Below are 18,393 nucleotides of genomic sequence, written 5' to 3'. Positions count from 1 at the left end.
TTGCTGGAATTGAGGCCATAATGTCATAAAAGCATAAAAGATCGTTGAGACGTGGGCTGGTGCCTTTGTTCAGGATTTCTAAGGAACAGCACCCCTCTATCCTCGTGTGGTGACAGTCCCCTCATGACACCTGCTCAGCTTTAGGTCATTTGTGCATTTCAGATAATCCAAAGACTTATAAAAGAGTGCAAACACCAAAATAGCTGAAATTTAGCTGTCACCTGGAAGGCTTGAGCATCCCAGAGCATCTCTGAATTTAGACTTCACTAAGTCCTGGGGGCAGACAGAGAACCTAACACTGCTAAGTTATTTTTATGGGTGAAAATACATTCAACAGCAATTTTGAGCATATTCATGGTGCAGTTGTGAGTTGTCATGGCTGATCTTGACCCAGCTTCTGCTTTTGTTGCTGTTGTGGTGTCCTGTTATTTCAGCTGGCTCTTGTCCTGCAGATCTGATCTTGCTGCTTTTCATGGTCTCAGGCTGCAAGGGAGGTTCTGCATTTGAACCATTCAAGACTGAAATTCAATTAAAAAAAAAAAAAAAAGGACAATCAGAGCTGAAAAATTATTAGGGTCCACTCTTCTTTTTTTAAATTCCATAGTGCTGTTGTCACCTTCGTTATCCCTCTCTGCTGTTTTGCTGAGTAGCTGCCTCAGTTTGTGAGGAGTTAAGAGATATTTTTGGCAATTTAATGTCTGGATGACTTGGCCTCAAGTTGCCCCAGGGGAGGTTTAGATTGGATATTAGGAAAAATTCCTTCACCAACCCTGAACTGGCTGCCCAGGGAGGTGCTGGAGCCATCACATGTTCCAAAACACAGGGATGTGGCACTTGAGGACACGGATTAGTGATGATCGTGGTGGTGGTGCTTGATGGTTGAACCCAATGATCTCAAGGGTGTTTTCCAGCCTTAAGGTCCTGTGATATGATTCCATTTTGTCACTCATGACCAGCTGTTGGTACCTGGTGGAGAAAGATGGGTGTAGTGAGGAAGGGTCAGATCCATACCTGAGAGAGATGACAGGTTTTCCCTCTTATTTCATCATGGATTTTTATTTTCCTGTGCTGCTTTAGCTCATGTGCCTTTTCCCCTCCAGGCCTGACACCAGGGAGTTGGTGCCTCAGCTGGGCACCATGACAGAGCTGTCCCCCAACTTCTCGTGCCACCACCACTCCATCGACGACTTCCGCAACAGCGTCTACTCCACACTCTACTGCATGATCAGCATCGCGGGCTTCGTGGGGAACGGCGTGGTGCTCTACGTGCTGATCCGCACGTACCGCCAGAAAACGGCCTTCCAGGTCTACATGCTCAACCTGGCCCTGTCCGACTTCCTGTGCGTGCTCACCCTGCCGCTGCGCGTCACCTACTACGTGCACAAGGGCCACTGGTTCTTCAGCGATTTCCTCTGCCGCCTCTCGTCCTACGCGCTCTACGTCAACCTCTACTGCAGCATCTTCTTCATGACGGCCATGAGCTTCTTCCGCTGCATCGCCATCGTCTTCCCGGTCCGCAACATCGGCCTGGTGTCGGAGAAGAAGGCCAAGTTTGTGTGCGTCGGCATCTGGGTGTTCGTCACGCTGACGAGCGCGCCCTTCCTGCGCAACGGGACGTACCAGGACGGCAACAAGACCAAGTGCTTCGAACCGCCCGAGAACTCCCAGAAGACAAACCTGGTGGTGATCCTGGATTTCATCGCCCTCTTCGTGGGCTTCATCATCCCCTTCGTCATCATCACCATCTGCTACACCATGATCATCCGCACGCTGCTGCGCAACTCGCTGCGCAAGAACGAGGCCAACCGCCGCAAGGCCGTGTGGATGATCGTCATCGTCACCGCCACCTTCCTGGTGAGCTTCACGCCCTACCACGTGCTGCGCACCGTGCACCTGCACGCGCTGCGCCAGCGCGGCTCCGCCTGCGCCGAGACCCTGTTCCTGCAGAAAGCCGTCATCGTCACCCTGCCCCTGGCCGCCGCCAACTGCTGCTTCGACCCCCTGCTCTACTTCTTCTCCGGGGGAAACTTCCGGCAGAGACTCACCACGCTGAGGAAGATGTCCTCCTCCAGCTTGTCGCAAGCCTTCAGGAAAAAGGTGTCTGTGAAGGACAAGGATGAGGAACCTTTTAGAGAAAGCCACGGTGAGGAGAATGGGAAGGCAGCTGTGGCTCCTTTGTAAGGAGTTAAACTTTCCCATCAGAGCTCTGCTGGCGGATGGAGATCTCTGAACTCTTCCAGAAGATGGGATGGAGGCTTTCAAGCCTTTGTTGCGGTTAAATGACTGTGGGCAGAGCCTGGTTTGTGGTACTTGGTGGGGCTGGGCAGCCCCTGGGACCCCCAGAGCCCCTTAGGACAGAGCAGCCACCTCCAGCAGACCGTGGAGCTGCTGCTGACCTCCCAAACCCCTTCCAAAGCTATATTTGGGCATTTGCTTCGTTTCACAACTTTCCAAGAGCGTTAATTCCCCCAGCCAGTGGGAAATGTAAACAAAGCTTGCAGCGCGTGGGGAGCTCTTGACCAACGGCGAGTTTTCACTGGATCTTCAAACAGCCGCCAAGTTATTTACACAGCAAGGCCAGGATGATTCCTGCCCTGCTCCCAGCTGCCTCTGGATTTTGGTTTTTATGCTCATTTTAGGTTTCCAGGGCTGTGCATGGGCTGCAAATCAGGATGGGCCCCTCTCCCACCTCCAGTGAGCAGCTCGAGAGGCTTTGGTGGGCAGCAGATTTGTGGGTGTTTTCCCAGTTTCTAGAAAAATCCATGGGATCAGTTGTAAAATTGCAGTCTCTTACTGTGCAGGATAACTTAGGAATAAGGATAAGAGGGAACCTTATTTCAGTAGGACTGGTCCTGAAGTGATGGCTGCAGGACTCAGAATGTCACTCCAGTTTTTGGGGAAGTTTAGGTAAAAGTGCAGCTCTGCATGCTTGGAGTCAGATTTGCCTTTCTCAACTATTGGCCAAGGGTGTTAAATTAATAATAAATATAAATAAAGCTCTCCAGGATGTTTGATCCTGTTCCAGAGTGTTCACCTCACCCACACCTGGCAGCATAGAGGCAACAGGAGGCCCCTGGAAAGATCTTTAGGAAGAGCTGGAGATTCAAAATTTGAGTCTGGATGAGATGTGATGCTGAAAAAACATTTCTTCTGTAAAGAAAAACTTCCAGCTCTTGGAGGGAAACATTCCTGTACTTTTCCAGGGGATCTGCAGGAAGGTAACTCCAGCTCTGCTGGAGCAGAGCCTGGCCAGAAATGTGCAACACATCCCAACAGAAATAGAAATTCTTGTAGGATAAAACCTCTCAGTTGGAGAAGGAGTTGATAAATGAGCAGCAAGTGTGTTTGGATAAGGTATTTATGAAATTACTTGATTTATCTTGAATAAAGAAAACAGTTTTAATAGTGAAGAATAACAGTCAGCAAAAGGAGTTTGGCTTGGACAGGAGAAATTATCTGTACAGATAATAAGAGTGTGGATTCTCTCTTTTCACCACAGCCCTGGCTCAGCAAAAGGCACTTAAAAAACCAAATTCACCTGCAGGACAAATGATGGATGTGAATTTCCAAGGAGAGCTGAGATTCCTTTTTGAAATTTGAAGGATAAAGCAGTAGAGGGCTGAAAGCTGCTGCTGCAGAGGGGATTTAGAGACCCCATAAACCCCCAGGGCAGAGCCAAGAGTTCAAAGCCAGAACTGCAAACTGTTCAGGGAAAAAACGTGGATGAATTGGCTAAAACTCATTTTCAAGGGCTAGCACTGAGTACTCCACTTGTGTCTCCAGGCTTTAAAGGCATTGTGAAACTGTAAATAAAAATCCTCATGGATTTTTAAGAAGAGGATGCAGGAATAACATGGCCATTCCCAAAGTTTAAAATATTGTACAGCAAAGCTAAGTGTGTGTGTATATATGTGTGTATATATTGCACAGCATTTTTATTGCACCAGAGGTATTTTTTAACGTTTTGCCTTTTTTATTTGAATGAGACAATAATAATGGCAAAGGAAATAGCAGCTTTTTTTTTCCTTTTCTTGTGCAATAGGAAAGCCTGTTTTTAAAAACTTTGCTGCAAAAATTGCAAGTGAAATTTCAATCACTGTTTTTTCTGTGGCTTGTTTGAAAATCTTTTACAGCTTCTTCTTCCCTACAATAAAACTATACTTGCACACAGCACCAGAGTGTAATATTTGCTTAATAATAATAATAATTTTTAATGGCGTAATAAACACTTAGAGCAGCTCAGATGCTGCTGAGATGTTTGGGGAGTTATTTTGCTCCAGCCAATCTGGACTTTGCCATAGCCCAACTTTCCAGGATTCACCTGGAGCTGCTGTTTGGGGACCTGCTGGAGCCAAACCACTTCTGATGCTCTTGGTAGAGCAGCCCACCAAAAAGCAGCTGGAACCTGGATAAATTGGGATTTACAGACAGAAAAGGCTTGGAAGACACTCGGAGGGCAGGGATGCTCTTGGTGAGGGGGATTTTTTTTTGTCTGTTCTGTGTTGGGAGTGTTTTCTGCTTGGATTTCCCCAAAGCAGGGTCTGCAAGGGGGGATGTTTCTTATAAAGCTCCAGCCCGGAGGGATGAGGAGGGACTTTGCCATCAGCCCAGGTGACAATGTCCCTGCGTGTGCCTTTGCTCTGTGGGCACAGAAAAGTGGCAGCAAATCCCGGGCAGGTTTTGCCCAGGAATAGGAAACTGGAGAGAAATCCGGGATTGTTACTGGGATGGGACAAGTTAGGAATTGCGGTGTTTTTGGGGGCTGTACAACGTGACAGGAGCTGGGAAGAGGGGGCCGAGTGTCACAGGATGGGGTGACAAAGAGGCACAGAAAACGAAATTGAGTGGGTTGGGATTTTGTTTAAAGCCGGGCTTTTTTCTGCTGCGGTTTCTGGTCCGATGGTGTCCCCTAGTGCTGAGCCATTCCCGGAGCCGCCTGTGGCTGCCGGGGTTCCCTCTTTTCATTTAACCCAGCCCCAGTTCCTCTCCTGTCACACTGTCCTGTTTCCTCTGCTGTTGACCCTTTCGTTCCTTGCCTCCCAGCCCTGCCTGTATTTTATTTCACAATCTTTGGGTTTCTTTTTTTTTTTTGGTTTTTCCTATTTTTCAGGATGGATGCTCCAGCTGGGAAGGACCCAGTCTTTTCCCTCCTCCTGCTTTGGGCTCCAACTTCACCTTCGACTTTGCTTTAAAAATGCTGAATTTCCCTCGGATGACCATCCCAGAATGGCCTGCAGAGCTTGCAGTGGGTACAGCCCTCGGGCATCACCTCCTGTTTGGCCTGGGTGTGTCTGGAGGGTTTTTTCTCACCAAACCAGTACAGCTGGGGCTGAAAAGCTCTGCAAGAAACTGGTTCTCCATGTGGGAATGGGATGGTCCAGCCTTGTCTCCCAGCAAAGGAAAGGGAGCAGCCACACAGGCACAGCTGGGGAGTTCCCAAACTGCAGGTGGGACATCTCACACTAATTCCATAAACTGCTTTCCCATAAAACTCCTGCAGGATGTGAGAAGCCAGCAGCCCTTCAGTTTAATGAGCAATAAAGTCCAAGCACTGGCAATAAACAGAGATTTCCTCTCATTCCTGCTCTGTGCATGCTGCCTCCTGCCCCCCCCCATCCCTGAGCACAGATTTTGGGGCTGGAGGGGCTCAATCCATTCCCACTGCCTGGATTCCCCAGGGATCTGTGCACTGAGAAGCTCTGGGTCCCTTCAGCAGGAGTTAATTCTCAAGCTGAATCTTAAATTAGCATTTTTTCCCAATTCCCACTGTGGTCTGACATTAGGAGAGGGACATCTCCCACACGGCAGGAGAACACCAGGCTCTTTATCCTTCTCCTACACAGGGTACGACCTTATTACCAGGGGAAAAAAACTAAGGAGCAAAAAATGAAGGAAAGCCCATCAGATTTTGAAATACCATCAGCACTAAAATGTCTTAGAAACATTCAGCAAGCAATAAAACGTCTTAGAAACATTCCTGAAAGCAAACCTGAGGGATGAAAAGCCCAGCCTGACACTTGGGGTTCCAAATCCCTCTTGGGATCAGCAAGGTTGGGAACTCAACCCTGCTTCTCCCAAACTCTTAATTCCAGCCCTGCGAGTGGCCACATGTACAAACAACTCTTTGGAATATTTGCAGACTTCACTGGAGGGGGAAATGTGTCTGTTTTGTTCTTGTCAGTGTGGTTTTTTACGCTTCAGAGGAAACCAGGCTGCCCTGGGAGCAAAGCAAGGGTCCTTTGTTAGGTCAATAAATACATTCCTGATGGATCTTCACCAGGTTGGGAGGGACAGAAGGAACAAGGCAGCAAAACTCCACATTTCTGATCATTAATAAAACCTCCAAGTCCAGGACCACCGCTGCAGATCTCTGCTGGGGGAAGACTAAACAGAGTTTGGTTTGAGTTTGGTCTGTAAAAATCCTTTTATTTGCGAGGAGCACGACTTCCTGGTGTTCTGTTTGAGTTTCATTTCAGCAATGAGGTCACTTGGGTTGTTCAGCCTGGAGAAAAGAGGACACAGGGGAGGCTCCTGAGGAGCTGCAGCTCCAATCTCTGCTCCTCGTGACAGGGACAGGACCCAGGGAACAACTGGAGTTGAGTCTGGGGAGAATCAGGCTGGATTTTAGGAAAAGGTTCTTCCCCCAGAGGGTGCCCAGGCTCCCAGGGAATGGGCACAGCCCCAAGGCTGCCAGAGCTCCAGGAGGGTTTGGCCAGCACTGCCAGGGATGCCCAGGGTGGGATTGCTGGGGTGTCTGTGCAGGGCCAGCAGCTGAACTCTGATCCTTGTGGGTCCCTTCCAGCTCAGGGTATTTCATGATTCTAACTCTCCCCACAGTGCCTGAGCCCCCCAGCAACACCTGGAGGGATCAAGGACAAGAAGCAGAGTGTCACCATGTCCCTCCTGTGGGGACACCCAGGACAGGAGCCTCCTGCAGGTCTTTGTCCCACCAGCCCAGGAGGCTGCAGGGGCAGCTGCTGGGTTTGGGAGCAGTTATTGCAAAAGGCAGCCTGTGGCTGGACTGTTAGAATTGCATCTGTCCCAGGACCAGAGAGGCTTTATTTCCTTTCTGAGTAACCCTGAGACAGCCCCTTCTCTGCCTGCTCTCCCCACGTTACTCACAGCAGGAAGCTGCTTACGTGAGTGAGGGCTGGAAAATGCTGCGCTGCCCTTTCGCCACCAATTTTCAAGGAAAACGGAATGAGAAGTTCCCCCAAACTGGCCTTGAGCCACTGCCTCCTGTCAGCAGCATCTCCTCCCACACTCCTCACATCCTTCATCATCCCAAATCACTGGGCCAGAGGTTCACAGGACTGCAGAGCTGCTCTGGGTTCCTCCTGGGTGCTCAGGTGGGAAGGGCAGGGAGCAGCTTCCCTACAAAGCTGGAGCAGCATCCTCACCTGTGGGGAAGGGCTCGTGGTCCCCAGCTCCAGGGAAGAGACTGGAGCAAGGCTCAGACCCCAGGGCTGTGTCCCAGAGAAGATTCCAGAGCCTTGCACGAGGAACCCCAGGCTGAGATCAGGTGGATGCAGCACCATGACTCCACTCAGGGTTAATCACATCCTGTGGGAGGAAAAGGAACCCTCAAGGATGTGAGCTAACGAAAGAGAGGTGCTGAGGAACGGATGTCAGAGCCCTGGGGGACAGTCCTGCACATCCTCAGCTCCTGGGCTGGATCCTCCTGGGATTTATCCCTGGGATCCATCAGGAGGAGCCTCCTGGGATTTATCTGTTCAGATCCAAATTGTGCCACTAACACCAGCTGATGGTAGAGTTTGCTGCCACTGTAATTAAAACTAAAACTAATCAATAGAATCTGAGGTTGTTCTGAGGGTCAGCAAATGTCCCTGGTGCATCTGCACATGGCAGAGGACACTGGAGGCACTGGGCAGTGCTGAGCAGGACCCACAGAGAGTGGCACCAATGATTCAACTCAAATTAAATGTTTCATTATTAATTATTATTATTAACTCTCTCACATGGTGGGAATTCTGCTGGTGAAACAACCCCAGCAAACACCCAATATTAATTATATATTCTATTCTATTCTATTCTATTCTATTCTATTCTATTCTATTCTATTCTATTCTATTCTATTCTATTCTATTCTATTCTATTCTATTCTATTCTATTTTACATTTATCTAAACTCAGGCACAGCCTCCACAGCTTCCAGCGAGGTGCCCAAGCTCGTGGCCTCCTCCACCAGCACTGACCCCTCAGCAGAGCTGTATATTTTGATTTTTCCCTGTTTATTTCTACTGGGTGTTCCTCTGAAACAACTGTGCTCCAACAAGGACTGCTGGAGGAGGAGGCAGCTCGTATTCATACTCAGACAGGGCAAAATTTGTGGCTAAACTGACTCTTAGAAGGAAGTTGGGAAAAGTAGAAATATGGTTTATCAGCCATCAAATCTAGATAAACAGCACAGCCAGGAAAATACTGCCCTCCTGTGAGCCAAGGATAGTGGTAATGAAAAGTTAAAGCTGAAGTTTCAACCCCAACTGTGATTCAATTACAAGAAAACAAAATGTAAATTCTCCAACCCCTGCTTTCCCTGGAAATTTGAAATTTCTACAAAATACCAGCTCTTTATCCAAACTACAAGGACTATGTAAATACAAACTGCAGATGTAGGGAGAGGGAGGAGATTTGGGGCTGTCTGAAAAAGTAATAAATTGGGGAATATTTTTGTTTCTTTCTATTTCATGTTAAACTTCATGGGCTTTTCCTTGTGTTCAGTGCAGCATCACCTTTGCCATCCCAGCTCACACAAACACAGTCTGGACTCCTTTTGGATGGAGGGAAATATATTTCAATATTTTATTGATTGATTCTATATAGAAATACAGAAATAGGAAGAGCAGGGGCAGTGGTGAAAAGGCAACGCTGAGCAAGACCCTGATGTTGGGGAAGTGTTTTCTGTCCCCTCTCCCAAAGTTAAAAGGGTCAGGGCTCCCTAAGGAGACTCTGACAGCATTTTATCCATCAGAAGGAGGATTTTAGAGCCCTGTAACCTTTGCTAAGAGCAGGGATTTACAAACCTCATTGAGTGACACTGTGACAAATGTCCCGTGTCCCACACACGCTGCCCGGGGACGCTGCTGGCACCGTTTGGGGAGAGAAGATGAAGTAACAGCAAAGAGGGGAAGTGAAAAGGAGATTGCTTCATCTCTTTATGAAACTGTTGTGCAGTTCTCTCGAAATGTGCGCTTGTTTCTGGAGAAATGGCTGGGACAGGCACCGAGGCCACACGTGTCACTGGGGGAGGGATTTGGTGATTTGGTGGCTCTCCAGTCATTCCCAGGTACAAATATTCCCTGTCTGGAGGCTTTCCCTTGGCTCCAGCAGAAATGTTCAGCGTGATTAAGACCAAAGAGGGTCACTCCAAGGTTTTTATTGAAGGAATGGCTCAAATACTTTGTCTCAGGAGGAGGCAGTGGGGCAGTGCTGGGGTTCAGCCTCCCCATCCCTGAGCAGGGCAGAGGAGCTCTGGGATCAGATCCCAAATCCCTTCCCAGCACACAGGAGCTCCTCATGCCCCTCTGACAGCTCTAGCACCGATCTGTCCTCATCCCATCGTGCTTATCTCACCCCTTATCTCACCTCCAACGAGTCAGGACTCCTGACTGCCCTGGCAAGTGGGAAGTGAATTTTTCCTGCTGTGTCAGGGGAGCAGAGGGGCAGGGATTGATGCTGGAGCACCAGACCATCCTCCACCAGCTTTTCCAGCAGAAAAATTCATCCTGAGCCCACCACCAGCTCAGGGTGAGCACCAGAGGCGGTGACAGGAGCACTGCCCTGCAGGGACAGCTTCAAGGCACACTCCAGGAAATGTCACAGCTCCGTGCTCTGCTTCCACCCCCCTTTTTCCTTCTGCTTTCCTCACAGTGATTGGAAAATTCACCTCTGGAGCATCCCAGACAATCCCCACATCAATCCCCATGGATGCCCTCAGCTGCAGCTGCTCCAGCCCCTTTTCCAGAGCAGGGAGAGGCAAAGCCAGCACTCCTGGAGCAGAGCCTCTGGAAGGGTTCCCCAAAATTCCCAGCACCAGGCACAGCAGCAGGGAGGATTTTTCACAGCAAGAGAGGATGGGGAAGGTGGGAAGGGGCCAGTTTGGGGGTTTTTTTTCTGCTTTCTCTTCTGAAGTGTCCTCAATAATTCTACTTGCAGGTTCTCTCCCAGAGATCTGCTCTGGCAGCTGAGAAATGCTCCCTGTGCCACCACCTCACATGGAATATCAGTGCTTGGACCTTCCCTCTGAGGCTGGGAAACCAGATCCATGCCAATCTCAAACTGGAGATCATTAGCCCCAAACAAATAAATAGATTTCAGTAATGGATACAACGTGGAGGTTTTTGAATTCTTCATAGCTGCATCTCTGCCTTTTGCTGGGTGGGTTGGGTTTTTTTTTTTTTTTCTCTTTAGCCTGAAGTGCTCCCAACTGCCTCGTGCCATGTAGCTGCTTCTTATTTGCATCCCAGACCTGATTCATAGCTCTGCACTGATATAAAATAGATCAGATATAAAATGCTGATTGGGGTGGGGAGAGTCCCTGGTGCAGTGTTGAGGACACCACTCTGATGGGAAGGGGATGCTGCCCCAGCTCCAACATCTTTGTGGCTCTAAGAGGAGCCCCCAGTGCAGAGCAGGGGCCCCCAGGCCTCCATCAAGTGAAAAATAAAAAACAAAACAAAAATTAAAAAAGAAGGGAATGGAAACAATCACGAGGAATGGGGTTATTGTAGGAGAGAGCAAGTAAAAGAGGTTGTTTGGGGACAGGGAGGGAAATGCCAGATAGGAAAGAAATAGAGAGCTCTGAAGAGAGACAATGGAGAGCTGGAGAGAAACAATTGCAGTCCCATGTGGACAGGGAGCAGGGAGATCAGCAGCACGGGCAGCTTTTCCCAAAGGTGCTGCAGCTTCCAGCCCTCCCAGCCCAGGGATGGACATCAAACCTTCTGTGCTCAGCGAAATTCTGGTGCCAGAGTGAAGGGAGAAGGGTTTTCACTCCCTAAAAGTGAGTTAAAAAGGGAGTTAAAACAAGGGCAGCAGCCAGAAAAACAAGTGAACCTGTGGGAAGGTGGAAACCTGCTCCGAGTGCCCAGCAGGGCAGAAACAGCACAAACAAAGGGGTGAGCATCACATTACACCTGACACAGGAATATTTCAGGTTTTATCAGTCCTGAGGGTTCACCTGCAGCTCCCCTGGACGTGCCCTTCAGAACAAGTTAAGAAAGAGATCAGCATTTCAACAACTAAACTCTCAGCCTTTTGTCTGATGGAAAAAATTAATTCCAAATGTGGAGATTTCAATACAGGCGGTAATTTTGTTACAATTCAGATTTATTCTGTTTGCTTTCTTTTTAGTTTTTTTTGTCTTTCCCCTCCTCTCTGTTCTCCAGACATTGGCTCTGGTGCCTGTTCTGCTTCTCTCAGCTGAATTCCATGCAGGGAAATGAGCCCCTGCACAGCCCAGGGAGTGAAATCCCCTCTTAGGAATAAAAACCCAGGATTCAGGTGCTTCTGCAGCATCCTGGAAGTGTTCTCTTCATGCAGAGCAGCAGGAAAGCACATCACAGATGGTTTGTTAAACAGCTTCACTTCTTATAAATGAACTTATTTTGGCTTCCTCCTTTCATCACCAGAGCAAGGACGAGCATCTCCAGCTCTAACGTGTTTAATTATGGTTGTTTGGATTTCTGAGGCTCCTTGGAGCTGTGAGCACACTCCCAGCTAAGCACACCTGACCCAGCTGTGGTCTGTGACCAGCTCAGCTGCAGGACTGTCCCTGCACCCACCTGGGAGCGGCTCTGCTCCTGCTCCTGAGCCTTCCCACTGCTCACCCCTTCCCTGGGCTCTGGGGATGCTGCAGCACCAGGGGCAGAGGCAGGGTGGGCTCCATCCCACCAGGAGATCCTGTTTTCCAACACCAGGGGCAGGATGGGCTCCATCCCACCAGGAGATCCTGTTTTCCAACACCAGGAGCAGAGGCAGGATGGGCTCCATCCCACCAGGAGATCCTGTTTTCCAACACCAGGGGCAGAAGCAGGGTGGGCTCCATCCCACCAGCAGATCCTGTTTTCCCCAGCTGAATGTTGGAGCAGAAGCCCCAGCAGGTGCCACGTTGCTTCCCAAGGTCTCTGCTTGGACCTGCCCATTCCAAACAATTTCTTGAGGCACAGAGTTGTTCAGCCTGTTTGGATTTGGGCTTTTGTTGTATTTTTTTTTCCTTGTTTGCTTTTCGGCTTGGGGTAAGAGTTATAGATTTATGGCTAAACAGAGCCAGTGGTTGGAGCTGGACTGAAATGAGATGTTTGATTCCTATCAGGGCCCTTGCTGAATAAATTGAGGAGAAACAGAGCAGAAAGACCTTGCAGAAGGTGGGAGAGACCAGGCAGGTGCTCCACAGCCTTCTCCTCATGTCATGGTGACAGCAGCTCCAGTTTGGGGCTGAGAGAAGTGAGGAACAACTTCCCTGCTCCAGGTTTTTACCATTTACAGGAATCCAGTGGCAAGGTGGGAGCTGCAGCATCTGGAAGTGTCCAAGGCCAGGTTGGACAGGGCTTGGAGCAGCCTGGTCCAGTGGGAGATGTTCCTGCCCATGGCAGGGCTGGGATGGATGGGATTAAATATTCTTTCCAACCCAAATTACATTAATTATTAGAGCCAGCTCTGCTCACAGAAAGATTTTCAGTGGGCCAGGGTTTCATTCCCTTTTCCAAACAGCCCCTGCTGTGTTTGCACCCTGCAGGATGGGGCAGAGGGAGGTCAGGACATGCAGTGTTTGCTCCTGGGCTCTGCCATATAACAAGTGAAGGAATCATAAAGCAGGTGTTCCCCAGCACTGAAATTCATCCCTCACACCTCCAGCAGCCATAAACACCAGCAGTGTTTGTTGTGGGCTTTTGGTTTGGTTTTTATGGTAACGTGTGCCAGCAGGTTTGTGGATTCAGGGTTGATGTTCAGTGGGATTTTATGGCAGCAGCTCTGTTCCAGGAGTTCCTGGTTTGGACTCAGGGTTCTTGGGAGGTTCTGGGTCCTGCTTGGAGAAAGAAGCACAGACAGCAAAATGTGGTGTCCACCTGCATCTCATGCTTCCCTGCCAGACCCTGCTCCCTGTCCATACTGATGCTAAGCAGCTGCATTTTCTTTTTAATCCATCTCTTTTTTCGCTATAAGGCACCACCAGAACTGAACCAGGACCGAAAACCACTCAGAGGACAGAGAGTTCTGTGAATATTACCAAACCCAGAAGAAAACCTCCAAACTTGGTGTAATTTCTTCAATTAAAACAACATTAATTTTAGTGATCACCAGTGCTGGTGCCGCCCTTTGTCCCCTGTTTGTTTAGTGGGTGTTTAATGACCCTAAATCATTTCTGCTGGTGTTGATTTGCTTTTGTGGTTCAACATCAAAGAAACAGCAGCTGGATGGTGCTTGGAACAACCTGGGCTAGTGGAAGGTGTCCCTGCCAGTGGCAGGGAGTGGAACTGGATGGGTTTTAAGGTCCCTTCCCACCCAAACCACTCCGGGATTCTGCAATTCCACGGAACAGGGATGAGAGCACCTGCAGAGCAGCAGGTGTGTGAGCTTTGGGGAAAACCCCCTCTCCTGATGATGCCCTCCAGGCTTTTCCCACTGTGCTGCTCTCCAAACCCACAGCCCAGAGCTCTGCTTTGCTCCCTGTGGAGCAAATCCCAGAGCAGCAGGAATCGCTCCTGTGGTGTGGAAGGAGCGGTGCCAGCACACACGGCTGGAAAATCCGCTCCAGCCTCGCTCTTTGCTCCTGCAGATCCCAGCACAGCTCCCAGCAAGGTGCTGCTTGAGGGAATTTTGTTTGCCAGGCTGCCCTGCCCCGCTCCCTCCTGGAGTGGATTTTGTTGGAGCCAGGGAAAACCAAAAAACGCGTTCCAAGGCTCGCAGCTCCCAGCGAAGGCGGGAGAGGGGAGGCTTTGCTAGACACGAGTTCAAATAACCAGAATCGTTATTACTGTAGTCAAAGGATGGAAAAATAAACATTTTTATTATGGGCTGGAACTAAAACTCCAGGAGGGCTGCTAATCCCCCTGATAAGTGGGGTGTTAGTGTGGAGGGGGGGTGTGCATCCAGATTTTTGTTATTCAAGCTCCCCTGCCCACGTTCAGACTGGCTTATGTTGTAATTGCAATATTCCTCTCATCTTTCTTTTCTCCCCTCTCTGTCAAAGGCTTTTCTTTTCCATTTCTTTAATATTTTTCTTTCCCCCTGCCCCTTTATTTTTATTAACTCACCTAGGGTAGTTGAATCAGCAAATTTAAAAAATGAAATCGCAATTCCAAATTTTCTAGTGGAAGAATGAGCATGCTTTTGGCACTGCCTCTTGCCATTGTTTTGTTAAGACAGACTCTCCTTAATTCCCCTCCTTTCCATTTTTTTTCTATTTCAGAGCCTGCCCTTCCTTTATAAGCCCAGCTTTCTTCCCATTTGTCCTTGCTTTCCTCCCTCCTGACTCATTTCCACTTCCCATTTCTTTTCTCTTTCCCTTTCCTTTTGCCAAGTGTTCTTTGATGTTATATTCTGCTATTTTTAATTCTTCTTTCCCAGGCCTGGATCCACCCCTAACCCAGTGCCCTCTTCCTCTCCAGACTGCAAGGACAGTCTGGGCAAAAATTTCCTCAAAATCCAACTTTTCCCAATCCAGTCGCTGTCTCTGTGTGTGGAACCCGCTGTCCTCACACGGTCCTTGTGGCTCTCCAGGAATTTCAAAATAGAGTTAAAGCTGCCCTCAGCCTTGTTCCATGTCATTCCTGACCCATTTAATCAGAGCCTTCCTCCCAGGCAGTTTGGTCACTGTGCTCCTCACGCCAAATATTCCTCCCGTGCGGCTTTTCCGTCTGGAACATCCTGCCTCTGCCTCCAGCCTCACCTCCCTTTCCAATTCCAGCTGTAAAAAACAGCTCTCCCTCACTGTCCTGCTGTGACAGTCTGGGTGTAGGCAGCAAACATTGGGTCATTTCTTTTTCCAAGCTGTCACACTTGGAGCTGTTGGGGTTTTAAAGGAGGATTTGGAGTTTTTGGTGCGCAGGCAGGTTTGAGATCTTTCATCCCAAGGCTCACTGGAAATCAGCTGTGACTCCAGAATTTTCTCCACCACTTTGCTGGAATGATCTTGTTAGGATTTAAAATTTCCATTTTAAATGGAAGTTTAAGGAGGAAAAAATGATTGAAGGAAAGGCTGAGGGAAAAGGAAAGGGCGATTTTTCTGCACTGTGTTATTACCTACAAAGGAATTCTTGTTCTTATCAAAGCTGGGGGGTCCGGGAGCTTTCAGAGCAAAGAATGCTCAGCATTCCCTCCCAAGGACCTCCTTTATTCTGGATTTCAGGCACAGGACATCACCACAGGGGAGCACAACCACCACTAGTCACAACTTGTGAGGTTTAGCTGGCAATGGATAAATAACGAGCCTGGGAAGTCAAAACAGTCCTTGAATCTCTGCTTTCAACAGCAAAATCCATTTGGTGCAGAGAGTTTCAGATTTCCAAATCCCATCTGGTGGGGCACTTTCAGGAGATGTCCCAAAAATGAAGCCCAAATATTTCGCTTCAAAAATGAAATCCCCAGGGCACTGCAGATTAGGTAGAGCCTGTGGAGTTCTGAGATTCCTGAGATGGAGCGCTGAAGATTCCAGGAATTCTTTCAATGGTGACATTATTAACCAAATTTTTGTTTCTAAAGCAGGTCTGCACTCACAGAGTCCCGTGCTGGTCTGGTATTCCACCTTTCCTGAGGTGTTCCCAGACTTAAATGGGAGCTGGAATTAAAGAATTCCATTTGAAGTCGGTGAAATTCAGAGTTTAATATCAGGGACAAAAGCGTGGTGAGACTCAAAACAAAGGAGCAGATTATTTTTCCCGTAAATATTTGTTTGAAGGTTTTAATCTACTTTATAGGTAAATTTATAGGTTCTTATTAACCATAATAAAACACAGGATGTGCTGATCCACCTTATTTCACAGGGAAAAGAATCAGACCAGGAGTCACACATGTGCAGGAAAACTTGTAGAAGGGGTAAAAAGAAGAGGAATTTTCAGTGCAGAGATTTTTACCAATTATCTTGTTAAGAGGAAAAGATTTCTCCTGGCTTTTCCACCTGGAATTTGCAGTGGATTCAGCTACAAAATTTTGCTTTTCAGATGCAACAGATTTTATGTTCTTTCACTGTTTGCTCCCAATTAGCAGGGAATATATTCATCATTTTATGGGTCTATATGAGTGAAATTAATGGTAAAGTTACTCTGAGAGTTGTTTTTGCCTTTGTTTAACAAGGTAACCTATTAATTGCTTTAAAATTCAGCACTTCAGGACTTTCTTACTAGGGCCTGCTTGTTTAAAAAGGTGGATGGGAATTTATTTTAGTCCTGTCCAGCACAGGGTGTTTGTTCTGGTAAATCAACCCCTTCAACCAATCTCCACAGAGCAATCCTCTGACATTAAAGAACAATTTCTTCTAGTCATCATAAAAATTTTTATATTCATTATGAATACATCTAAGATCGATCTGGGGGTAAACACAAGCCCATTCATTTTAAAAGGTTAGTCTTTCTATGTCTATTATATAGATTATGTATACACATTTATTATATTGCATATAAATGTCAAGTGTGACCTTTTTCTGCTGTGATCCACAGTTTAGTAGGGCTTGTATTAAAGCACAGCTGTCACATTTATTTTACATCCACATGGAGCTGAATTCCACACAGAATATCTCTGAAATTGCTGCTTTAAGCAAGTTTGAGGCACATTTTTTTAAAAAACATATTAATAGAAATATATGGGTGTAAACTGCCTGCTGGAAATAAGGTGAAGCATGTAAGATTTATTGGTACATTATTTGCCAGGACAAAAATGGATGTGCCAGAGGGGCTCTACATCCCAGGAAGGTTTTTTCAGCCCTTGATCCTCCTTGCAGCAGGCTGAAGATGGGAAGGGAATAACAGGAATATTCAGGTTGGAAAAGACCCCAAGGCCACCACTAACCCATGTCCCCAAGTGTCACATCCACAGGGATCTTAAATCCCACCAGGGATGGGGTGTCTGTGCCAGTGCTGGACAATGTTTTCCTTCAGAAAAATTGAGAAATTTTTCTTCATGTCCAGCCAAACTTTCCTCTTTGCCCCCTCAGTCTCACTTCCATGCTGTCACCATCACAGCTTTTTGTGTCACGACAGTTTTAGGGCCAAGCACGCTCTGTGACCCCAAAAATTGTGGGGTGGAATGGCAAAGTGGGAAACCCCACAATGATCCACGAGGGGGATGGAGATGGGAGACCCCCGAGGGGACCGGGACCCGGTTTGGTGACACGGGTGGAGAACTGGGGTGACAAACAGTGACTGAGGGTGACACTGCCCGGGGGGGACAGACAGTGCCCAGGGGTGACAGTGCAGTGCCTGAGGGGGACAGACAGTGCCCGGGGGCGGCTGGCGGTGTCCGTGTGTCCGTGAGGGACAGACAGTGCCCAGACATGTCACCCACCCCCTCAGGTGCCACCACCGCGTCCCGCCGGGGCCGCCCCCCCGCGCAGCTTTGGCGGCCGCGGGTGTCCGGGAGCCGCGGATCCACGCGGGCTGTGGTTGGCGCGCCCGCCCGCCCGCCCCCGGCCAGCGGCGGCGCAAGCGCGGTGCGCGCATTCCATGATGGCGGCGCGGGCGGGCGGCGGGCGCTGAGGCGGCGGAGCCCGCGGGGCACACGGTCAGTACCGGGGGGAACGCACGGGCAGCGCCGGGGGCCGCTCCTCGGGGCTGCTTCCCTGAGGTCTGCTGCTCCCCGGGGCGGCGGAGAGCGGCGGTGCCCAGGCGGGGCGCGGCGGGCAGTGCCGGGAGCGGAGCCCCGCGGAGCGGAGGGCGGGGGCGGCTGGAGGGACAGGCGGGAGCCGGGCACGGGAAGGGTGCGCTGGGGCGGGGGACAGCCCGGGCTGCGGGGCAGGTTCGGGGACGGGGCAGCTGGGGGCAGGATCCAGGGGGATCAGCTGTCCCGGGACATGGGATGGGGTGTGTGGGATGGCACGGGATGGATGGGTGTCCCGGCTGGGCTGCAGTGCCCGGGGTGCCCGGCTGCGGGGCAGGCAGCGCTCGGTGTGTCCGGGATCTGTCCGGCTGCGCTGCCCGCTGCAGCGCGGGCATCCTCCGGGAGACCCGGCGGCTTCGGGCACAGCGCTTCAGGGGAGCCGATCCCAAAGGGGCTCTCTGTGCTGGGAGGGGGCTCCGGCTGAGCCTGCCCCATGGGGTTAATGCCGGCGGGTCGCGCTTCCCCCGCTCCGCTCCGCAGCGCAGATTCTCCGTCTCCTCTCCCTCCCCTGTCCTTACCCCCTGTTCCGTGGGGCAGCCCAGGCTGCGATGTGCCGTCGTCC

General features: G+C 49.5%; 2 protein-coding genes across 3 annotated transcripts in view; both read left to right on the top strand.

Moving 5' to 3' along the window:
- Positions 1-1,115: 1,115 nt before the first annotated feature.
- Positions 1,116-3,957, top strand: CYSLTR1 (cysteinyl leukotriene receptor 1). Its single transcript, XM_033072470.1, has one exon. It carries the CDS (start codon positions 1,138-1,140, stop codon positions 2,179-2,181), a length of 1,044 nt encoding a protein of 347 aa, XP_032928361.1. The 5' UTR covers positions 1,116-1,137; the 3' UTR covers positions 2,182-3,957.
- Positions 3,958-17,660: 13,703 nt separating this feature from the next.
- The window catches only part of LOC117002872 (fibronectin type-III domain-containing protein 3a-like), a 39,038-nt gene continuing 38,305 nt past the window's right edge, over positions 17,661-18,393 (top strand). For both annotated transcript variants that reach the window (XM_033072379.2, XM_033072380.2), the window contains exon 1: positions 17,661-17,735. The gene's annotated coding sequence lies outside the window, so the exon portion shown is untranslated. The remainder of the gene's footprint in view (positions 17,736-18,393) is intronic.

Source organism: Catharus ustulatus, chromosome 14 (genome assembly GCF_009819885.2).
Source record: "Catharus ustulatus isolate bCatUst1 chromosome 14, bCatUst1.pri.v2, whole genome shotgun sequence".
Lineage (NCBI taxonomy): Eukaryota > Metazoa > Chordata > Aves > Passeriformes > Turdidae > Catharus > Catharus ustulatus.
The sequence above is the reverse complement of the archived record's forward strand: the minus strand, read 5'-3'. Positions and strand labels throughout refer to the sequence as shown.